The sequence below is a fragment of the Rhododendron vialii genome, chromosome 8a (genome assembly GCF_030253575.1).
Source record: "Rhododendron vialii isolate Sample 1 chromosome 8a, ASM3025357v1".
Taxonomy (NCBI): Eukaryota; Viridiplantae; Streptophyta; class Magnoliopsida; order Ericales; family Ericaceae; genus Rhododendron; species Rhododendron vialii.
In genome coordinates, this window is record NC_080564.1 from 18,148,085 (window position 1) to 18,158,454 (window position 10,370).

The window sequence follows — 10,370 nt, forward strand, 5'->3', positions numbered from 1 at the left end:
CCAAAGTTACGATACCGTGAAATTTTAAGACAACGATCAGGTTCTTATCCTGTATGAATCCGAACGGCGAAGAAGCCAAACGCCGCGAAAAAAAGGGAAAGGTCCTCAGAGCTACCACATTGAACATGATGAAGTCCCTCGGGAAAAAGCCTACGATCGGCTAGCAACAAACTCGGAAAGCGCTCGGAAACTTCACCGTGAGAGGAGCGTAAGTGTTGTCGTTCGGCAGGACGATCGTCCAAGCCAACGAAGGGTCTATCATACTGAAAATCTTTCAGAAAAGGACCATAAAAGGGTCCCCATAGAGAAGAGAGAGAGGGGATCCCGACGTCAGCATGATTCATTGGAAGAAAAACAGAGGGAACAGGAATACCGAGCATCGAAGAAACCTCGGAACGCTCGGGAAGGACTTCCCCCTCGGCCAACTCACGAATATCAATTGAAAAAGCTGACGGAATCACCCTTCTCCGCCAAGATCCAAGCCACCTTGCCGAAGCCAGGGCTCCACCTCCCGAAGTTTCAGAAGTTTGACCCCAGCACAACCGAAGCATATACCCATCTAATCAGCTACAGAAGCACCATCTCATGCATCACCGATGACGACGCCATCATGTGCAAAGCATTTCCCTCGAGTCTTGGACGCCTCGGCCTGCTTTGGTTTAACCAATTAGAGGCAGGATCGATCCATAGTTTCAAAGAGCTTGAAAAGGCTTTTAACTATCGGTTCATCACTAGCAACAAGCAAGCCAAGGAAGAAGATGCCCTGGCACAGATGAGAAAGAGGCCCGGCGAAACACTTCGGAAGTATGCCGAACGTTACTGGCAATTGTTTAACGAAATACCCGGTGTTGATCAATACTGGGCTGCAAGGAACTTCAAAAATGGGTTGGAAACAGGAAGCAAGATCTTAGATGAGCTGGTAATAAGGGCGCCTCATGGAATGAACGAGCTGATGAGGATGGTTGAACAGTTCTGTTCCTACGAAGAGTTCCTCGCCGAACGAGAACTCCAAGGAGGACAAAACTCAACCGCACCTTAAAGCCTTCATATTCCCACGCCCCAAATTGCACCCTCAAAGCCTGTGGTCGCGGTCCAGCCGAAGAAGCAGGTCAACACAGTCAAAATGGCGGACAAAAAGGGTCCTAAAGCTCATGACTATATAGCTGAAACCACCGTTTTTAAAGAGCCAATTTATTTCCTCCTCCGTACGTTAGAGAGGGAACCGTTCTTTGTCTGGCCGAACCCTCCCAAGTTGAACACAGAAGAAGGCAATAACAACAGTCGGAAGAGATGCTCGTACCATAACGAGCTCGGCCATTACACCACGGTTTGCGCTCCGTATAAAGCAGTTTTGGAAAATCTGGCGGCACAGGGACTTCTCGATGATCATATTGACTGGACAAAAACACCAAGGAGACAGCCGAACGCAGGAGGACAAAATCCCATTCCCCGTTCGGTTGGAGTTATCAACGTTATTCACGGACCAACCACAAAGGAGGTAGCAAAGTAGCTTCGTTTGGAGCTCGGCAAAGCTCAGAATGCAACCCAAATTTTTTCCATCAATCGTGCTTCTAAACGGATGAAGACATTTGAGCCTCCCTGGTCAATTACTTTCACCGAGCAAGATCTTCAACGAATCCAAACACCCTACAGCAACGCATTGGTGGTCAAGGTGCAAATCTCAACCCACTCAGTCAAAAGGGTGCTTGTAGACCAAGGAAGCTCGGCCGGAGTGATGTACTTATCCCTCTTCACGGAGCTCGAAATCCCAGAGTCATGCCTACTCCCAGCAGAAGTTCCCTTAATTGGATTTAGTGGAACTCCCGTTTGGCCTCTCGGTAGGATTACCCTCCCTGTTGTGACCGGCTCGGTTACTTCTAATCTGGAGTTCGTCGTCGTGGATGCCCCGAGCCCATACAATGCAATCCTTGGCCGAAATTGGCTCCATTCAATAAAGGTCGTCGCCTCAACCTACCACCAGGTGGTCAGGTACATCGGCGCTCACGGCAAACAAGAAGATCTGTTTGGAGACCAATTATAGGCCAGACAATGTTACGTCTCGGCCATCGGAAAGACATCAAGCTCCAAACGGGTACATTGGGTTGAAGTCCCTGACAAGCCGGTTCTCGAGGACGTCGGATCTCTTCCTGAAGAAAAATCCATTGAAGATCTTATCAAATTCCCACTCAACGAGGACGCTTCACGATATTTCATGCTCGGAGCCGATTTGCCCAAAGCCGGGAGTGAAGAAACGTTTCAATTCTTGAAGAGCAACATTGAAGTCTTTGCTTGGACATTGTACGATATGCCAGGCATCGACCCAGAGCTCATCCAGCACTCACTCAATGTTTCAAAATCAGCAAAATTGGTGATTCAAAAGCCTCGATGTTCGGCTACCATTCATGCCGAAGCTGTAAACGAAGAAGTGGACAAACTCCTCAAGGCAGGTGCCATCAAAGAAGTGCAATACCCCACTTGGCTTGCAAACCCTGTGGTGGTAAAGAAGAAGAATGGAAAATGGAGGGTCTGCGTGGACTACACCAACTTGAATGATGCTTGCCCAAAGGACTGTTTACCCCTCCCAAAGACAGATCAATTAGTAGATGCAACAGCGGGTCATGCTCGGCTCAGTTTTTTGGATGCCTACAGAGGTTACCACCAGATAGCCATGGACCCCGCCGACATGGAGAAGATGGCATTCATCACCCCAAGGGGCCTCTTTTGCTACTTGGTTATGCCGTTTGGACTCAAGAACGCGGGGGCCACATTTCAAAGAATGGTATACCTGTTGTTCGGAATGCTCATCGGGGAGATCATGGAAGCCTATATTGATGATATGGTAGTCGAAAGTCTCAAAGCCGAGAACCACCTCTCTCACCTTGCCGAAGTCTTTGCAATTCTGAAGAAGTACAAGCTACGGCTAAATGCAGACAAATGCGCATTCGGAGTTAGCTCCGGGAAGTTCCTCGGTTATCTTGTCACTCGGCGTGGAATCGAAGCAGATCCGAACCAGATCTCAGCTATTCAGCCATTAAAACCACCATCAACTCCTCGGGAAATTCAGAAGCTAACAGGGATGGCAGCGGCCCTCAACAGGTTCATTAGCCGCTCGTCAGATAAATGCCACGTTTTCTTCCAAACCCTAAAAAGCAAAGCCGACGGAGTTTTAAGTGGACGGAAGATTGCGACGCAGCACTAACCGAGCTGAAATCTTATCTATGTTCGGCCCCGCTTCTCGTCAAACCAATTGCCTTTGAAACTCTCCATCTCTACTTAGCTGTCTCTCCACATGCTGTGAGCTCGGCACTTATCAGACGGGAAGGCCTTGAAGACCAACCAATTTACTTTACTAGCCGAACCTTGCTCCCAGCACAAACCAGATATCTACTGCTAGAGAAGCTTCTTCTAGCATTGGTTACAGCAGCTCGGAAATTGCTCCCTTATTTTCAGGAGCACCCCATCATAGTCCTCACAGAGTTTCCACTTAAAAACCTCTTGAGGAAGGCCGACCTATCAAGCCGGGTATCTCAGTGGGCGGTCGAATTAGCAAATTTTGATATCCATTTTGAGCCTCGAACAGCAATCAAGGCCCAAGTATTAGCAGACTCCATTGCAGAATTCACCCCTGGAAGCCCAGATGAAGAAGCATTGGTGAAGCCTAACTGCGGAATGCTAGAACAACAAGAGGCTCGAAAAACGTGGAACTTATTTAGTGGAGACGTTTGGAAGTTACACGTTGATGGGGCATCAAACAACATCGGTGCGGGTGCAGGGGTTGTCCTTGTAAACCCTTGTGGCATCCTTCATGAAAGTGCTATCACAATCAACTTCCCAGCCACAAAAAACGAAGCTGAATATGAAGCACTGTTAGCTGGGCTCCGAGCCGCGATAAGTTTACAAGTCGAAGACCTTCAAGTTTTCTGTGACTCTCAGCTGATCGTCAACCAAATAACAGGTGATTATGAAGCTTGGGATCCAAGGATGATAAAGTATCAGGCTACGGCTTTTCAGCTAATCCGAGGGTTCAAGGGATTCCACATTGAACAGATCAACAGAGAGAACAACGCTCATGCCGATGCTCTAGCAAGTTTGGCCTCGGTAAGCAAAGCATCCGAGTATAGACACATCAGCCTCGGCGAGATCCACCAGCCAAGCTTCGAAATCTCGGAAGAAGTTCTCAGCATATCCCTCGGCCCTAGTTGGATGGATGAGATCGTTTCGTTCCTCAAGAATGATACGCTACCCTCCGACAAGAAGGAGGCCCACTGTGTACGTAGCAAAGCAGCCCATTATTGGATCTCTGAGCACGGCCAACTCTACAGGAAAAGCTTCACAGGGCCGTATCTTCGAGTCATTCATCCAACCGAGGTCCCAACTATTCTGACCGAACTTCACTCTGGAAGCTGCGGTTGTCACTCCGGCGGACGTTCCCTCTGTCAAAGAGCTCTCAGTCAAGGATACTTCTGGAAAGGAATGAAGAAAGATTGTGAAGAAGTAGTCAAAAAGTGCAAACCTTGCCAACTTTTTTCTCCTGTACCAAAGCAGCCCGCTCAATCTCTCAAACCTATCACTAGCCCTTGGCCCTTTGCCCAATGGGGCTTGGATATAGTTGGCAAACTTCCAACTGCCCTTGGGGGCTTCAAGTTTTTGATAACGGCAACGGATTATTTTTCAAAATGGGTGGAAGCCAAACCACTAGTCACTACTACCGAAGCAGACGTTCGGCGATTCGTGTGGAGGAACATCGTCACACGGTTCGGTGTGCCTTATGCGATTGTTTCGGATAATGGCTCCCAATTCGTCGGAAAAGAGTTAACCGGACTTTGTGCTGAGTTCAGAATTAGGTTTTTCAATTCAACCCCATCCTACCCCCAAGGCAATGGTCAGGCCGAAGCAACAAACAAGACAGTATGCGCTGGTATCAAGCGTCGGCTACACTCCAAACGAGGAAAATGGGCCGAAGAACTGCCGCGGGTCCTCTAGGCCTACCGCTCCACTCCAAGACGCTCCACCGGCCAAACTCCTTTTGCAATGGCTTTCGGCATGGAAGCTGTCATCCCATTCGAATCCAAGTTCCCAACCCTGCGCACTGAAACTTTTGATCTAGAAACCAACAATGATGCAGTCGCTACCGAGCTTATGTTGGCTGAAGAAAAGCGGGATGATGCCAAGATTAAATTAGCTAACTATCAACAGGAAGTTGCTCGGGGCTACAATCGAAGCGTAAGGCTTAAGAAGTTCAGAACCGACGACTGGGTCTGGCGGAAGGTTGTCCGAGCCAACCAGAAGACTAAATTCAAACCAAATTGGGAAGGACCCTACAGAGTGATAAGGGAGGTCGGCAATGGCTCATACAAGTTAGAAGACAAAGAAGGAAGGGAAATTGAGAACCCATGGAACGCTCTAAACCTCAGAAAGGCTTACCTTTGAAGTTTCTCCTCGGCCTCGATCTATCACGTCCTCTTCCAACTTTGTTACTTAACACTTACCAAAATGCTGTACCTGTTTTGGTCCTCTTTTTATTTAATGAGAAGTTCCTCCTATTTCTGAAGCATCAATGTTCTCTATATTCGATTTGACTGTTCAAAACTTCGGCAAGTTAAGTTCGGTTTTCTAGCTTTTCACAATTACGTTCGGATCAACCAGCAGCAAAACATGTCCGGGTTCGGACAAACTTTACGTCCAGTCACAAAACAATCAACGAACTTAAAAGTTTGTTCTTAGCTCGGCTACGTTCATAATTTGACTTGAACTAAATAGCCACATCAAACAATTATTCCACCTATTACCTTGGCATAAGACTGGCATTTTGCGCCGAGCCTTACACCAAAGTAGGGGCTATCATGAGTAATTATCAAAACCTTGGAAACAAGCCAATGTTGCTTGACATTCGGCCAAAACTCAGAAAATATTTCTAAGGCATAAGAGAAATATTCGGTATAGTAACAAATTTGAGAAATTTTACTAAGTCATTGAAAGATAAGCTGGAGATTTAGAAAACTCCTACATAAGAAGGCTCGGCTTGGTAAACAATTCGATGCCGTAATGTTCGGCGCCATCCAGCCCAAAAGACAAAGGTTCAAAATAAGAAAAAAGACTTAAGAAAAATTCTCCCAACATTCAAAAAACATCCACCAAACAAGCATTCGACTAGAGCATGTCCATCTCAGTCGATTTGAACATCCGCACTTTCAACATTCTTCTCTTTAAGCTCGGATGGCTGATCGGCAATTTTTCCCGGTTGATCACCATCGACCATTTCCTCATCTTCCTCCTCAGGCGGCAAAGGCTGGCATTCCTCTTCGGTATATGGAAGTTCAAGATCTGGCACAACCGGCTCGGGAAGCTGTTTTAGGAACCCTGATTCAGGCAGCCGAGCCTCCAATTCATCGTTCACCATTTTGTGAGCAATTTGGGTGTACTCAAGGGCAGCTCGGTTGATCCCGGCTTCATAACCCTTAGCGTCGGCCATCCTGAGTTTTTCCTTCTCATCTTCCTTCGCCTTCTTTACCTCAGCCTCGGTAGCTAAAGCAGCAGACTTAGCATCAGCAAGCTCTTTCCGAAGCCTCTCTAACTCAGCTTCGGAATCCTTAACCTGCTGATCAGATATCCTCCATTTTGTTCGGAAGGAGTCCCGGTCAGATCTATATCGGTCACACTCGGCGCTCACCTTGGTTGCCTTGTCGTAAGCCTTCAAAGCAGCTTGTCCAGCCTATCAAAAACATGAAAATAAAGATTACCACGAGGAAATTCCAAAGGAAAGATCACAAGTAGAAAAACTAAGCACAAGTAATACCTGCACTAGATGGGAGCACATTTCTCCAAGCCCAGGGATTAGGTCGGTCGGCACTTGATCATAGTCTCTCGGAAGAGCTAGACCCCTTAGGAGCGTCACTGCAAGATTTGGTTCTTCCTTAATGGAATCACTCAGCTGCAAGCGACGAACGGCAGCCTCGGTCGCAGGGTCGGTAAGGTTGATGTGAGGTTCGGGAAGATTCCTTTGTTCCTTGGGTGGAAAGGCTCGGGCAACGTCTGAAGGAGCTGATTGAGAAAGGTTCGGCGGTGGAACATCCTCAGATATCTTCTGTCTTTTTTCTTTTTGCTGAAGCTGCTGGTCCACAGAGCCTCGGCTACGAGCTGGGTTAGCCGACTTTGTTGGGATGACGGGCCTGGGGATATTTCTCCTCGACATGTCTTTGGCAATGGGATCGGTTAAATCGTCGGATGGAAATGGAGTAAGGCACTCCTTGGCGGTAAATCCAATCTTCGGCAAGCGCACACCCTGCTGCCGCTTCTGCCGAACGCCTTCAACGTTTGAAACTCCCCCCTTCTTAGAAGCTCCGGTAGTCTTTGGGGCGCCTGTTTTCTTCTTTCCTGGTTCGGGTTCTTTCCCCTTTTCCTTCCTCTTCAACACACCCTTGTATGAGGGTATATAGTCAAGCAAGGTTGGAGCGTGTCGGCAAGCTCGGGCGAGAAGCGTGTCGCAGGCTTTCTCTCGGGAATTAGTATTAAGTCCCTTTGATATAGGACCGAGCTCTGCAAACAAAAGATGGCAGGAATGAAAGCGTTAAGCAATAAAAGAAAAGCCGAACGAATATTTACTAAAATAGAAAAGGAGCAGTTTGGTAGTACCTCTCGTGTCCTTAACCTTAGGAACTGTGTACCGACGCAGACCGTCGCCAAATTCATAGTTCCCATGAACTTCAAGATAAAAATTAGCCCATTTATCCGTGTCGGATAAGCCTTCGATCAGAGGACTCTTTTTTGGTCGAGTTGTAAGGTACCGACGGCCAGATTTACCGTGATGAGACATGGTGTATGTGAAAAAGAGGTCCGTCGGCCTGAAGTCCAGGTCTTGGCTCTCGATCAAGGCAATTACCGACATGATGATTCAGTAACTATTGATCGTGAGTTGATGAGGTGCCAAACTAAATTTCCAAAGAATCTCCCTAAGGGGTGAAGGGGGAACCGAAGCCCAGCCTCGCAAATGGCCATTAGGGGCACGGTTATATGCTCGAGTCGGTGATCCCTATGGTCCTTAATTTCAGTACTCTTGACTCTATGAATCAGAACATCGTCGGGAATATTGTACTTCGTTCGGAATGCTGCATACTCCCCAGGATTGCCACTGAAATAGTGAGCGTAAGGGCATAGCAAGCCTTTATCGAAAAGGTCGGCATCGCTCGGGGCCGATGTCGAAGCTTCGGCTCCTGACATAAGCCGTGATTTGGTCTCTTGCCCCACCTGTGGCTCGGTCTCGGATTGGGTCTCCGGAGAAAAACTTATCTCAGGCTCCGTGAGGAAATCATTCGCGGCGTACTCAAAATCGCGCTCGGCGTTAGAATCATCAGACACGGGTGAAGTCGTCGACATCCTAGTTGAAGCAGATTCTACCGCTCGGCCGCTCCTCAACCTACGCAGCTCAAGAAGTTCGCTGATGAACTGACGATCGAATTCGGTTTTCGAGCAATCCGAGTCTGAAGAAACGTCGATGACCTCGTGAGCCAGACCTAGGAAAAGAACAAAGGGGTATTAAGCAGTTGAAATCTGCGTCGGCAAAGAAAACTATTTGGAAGTTCGGTTCATCTTATCGGCTCACGAGTCATAAGCTAACCTATAATGGGTTCGGCATTACTGGGAAGTCTCCCTACGCTCAGCCAAATAGGAAATTGGGGCCCATTCGGTTATTTATCCGAAGAAGTCGTTCGGGGAGCCCCGAACATCCTATTGGGGCTCGGAAGAACAAGTTGAGTTCAGGGATGAACATCATCGTTCTTCCCAGTATTCTACTGTTCATTCAGAACAAAAAAAACCCCCAAAAATCACCCAAAAGCCCAGAAAAAACGCATAAAAGGCAAAGAGAAAAGTGAAGCAGTAAAAATCCATAACATACCTGAAGATTTCTGATGAAATGAGGTTTGAAAATGAAGATCTGGATCTGAATCAAGCTCTGGAACGAAGTCGTAGAGAGAGAAGCTCTAAGTGTTAGAGAGAGAAAGTGCAGAGGAACTTTCTCTCTCCTTCTACGACGTTACTTATAGATGGAGCGGGGCGTTTCGAATTTCCCACCCATCATTTCACAGCCGAACCCCTCGCCAACCACGAAGTGACACGTGGCAACTGAAAGCCTTACTCACGCCAGGCGTCTCCTCATCTGCTAAGACGTCCTTTCGACTGACACACCCGTTCAAATTCTCGACAGCTGTCATCCTATGTGGGGCTCGGATTAATCTGTTGCAGGTTCGAAAAAAGATCCTCGGATGAAGCTCGGCCAAATCTTAAATCAACCCATACCAAGTAAAGAGCTTCGGCATGGGTTGAGGGGCTATTGTAACAGGCCGAGCAAAATGGCTCGAGCTATTTCCGAACGTGATCCAGTATCCCTTTCAACTCCAAGTCATCTTTCTCTCAACGTTCAGAACAGCAATCGTAGCCGAGGGTCCCCGTAGCTGAGGGTCCCGTTAATTACTACTTCCTTAAACGCTCCAGTAAAAGCTCCAGTCCCAACACCCGCATGAGCGGAAAATACGTTCGTTTGGACAGCTGCCGAGGTCACACAACACGCTCGGTTCCGAGCGAAGCATGGCCGACGATCTAGCCCGTCTGCGTTAGAACAGTAGCCGTGGCAATGATGATGGTCGTGACGTCATCCAAACGGTTATGAGGATAATGATGGGGGCACATGAAGGTGCCAGCTCATCCTGAAAAATGGTTGCAAAACCCTAAAACGTGTCGTAAGAGTGACATCAGCCAACGCGTGTCGAGCGTTGGTGCAATCTTGGAGACCAAGCTAAGAGGTTCCTATAAATATCCCATTATGCCTGCTTGGAAAAGGTATGCACAAAGAAAACCCTAGCTCCTGATTCCTAACTTCTCTCTGCAAGTAAACTGACTCTTGCACCGGAGGGCCATCCCGGAGGACCTCCGGTGTGGTCTTTAGTCGTGCTTCATTTTGCAGGGCAGAGGGAGGATCACGAACCCATATTTAGAAAGCAAGAACCACTCGGAACGGAGTCCCCACACATCGCTTCCACACTTTGTATACTCTTTGGGTAAAAATTGAATTCTTATTTTGTTAGTGGTAAATTTTCATTAGTTGGCTCATGAGATGGTTGTGCCCCATGCTTATGATTGAGATTTATTTGGCTTTGGTTTTATTTAATAACAAAAAATCATCTATCATTTGGTGACTTATTTTATTCTTGGTTGCGTGTTCCATGAGTTGGCCTTGTGGTACATGACTGGTCACTTCTCATTTTGGGGTATGACACTCGAGGACACCAATAGGAGGAGCGACATAACTCATCCCAAAAGCCTCGTAGTCTGCGTCTAGAACAAGGAAGTCTTTAGCCGGCACACCAGCAAGTGTT

General features: G+C 47.6%; 1 protein-coding gene across 1 annotated transcript; it reads left to right on the forward strand.

Annotated features, from left to right (window-relative positions):
• The first annotated feature begins 1,579 nt into the window (after positions 1-1,579).
• Positions 1,580-4,983, forward strand: LOC131298624 (uncharacterized). The gene is made up of 5 exons (XM_058324102.1): positions 1,580-1,989; positions 2,047-2,497; positions 2,567-3,096; positions 3,315-4,494; positions 4,645-4,983. The coding sequence occupies exons 1-5, from the start codon at positions 1,580-1,582 to the stop codon at positions 4,981-4,983; spliced, it is 2,910 nt and encodes a 969-aa protein (XP_058180085.1).
• Positions 4,984-10,370: the final 5,387 nt, after the last annotated feature.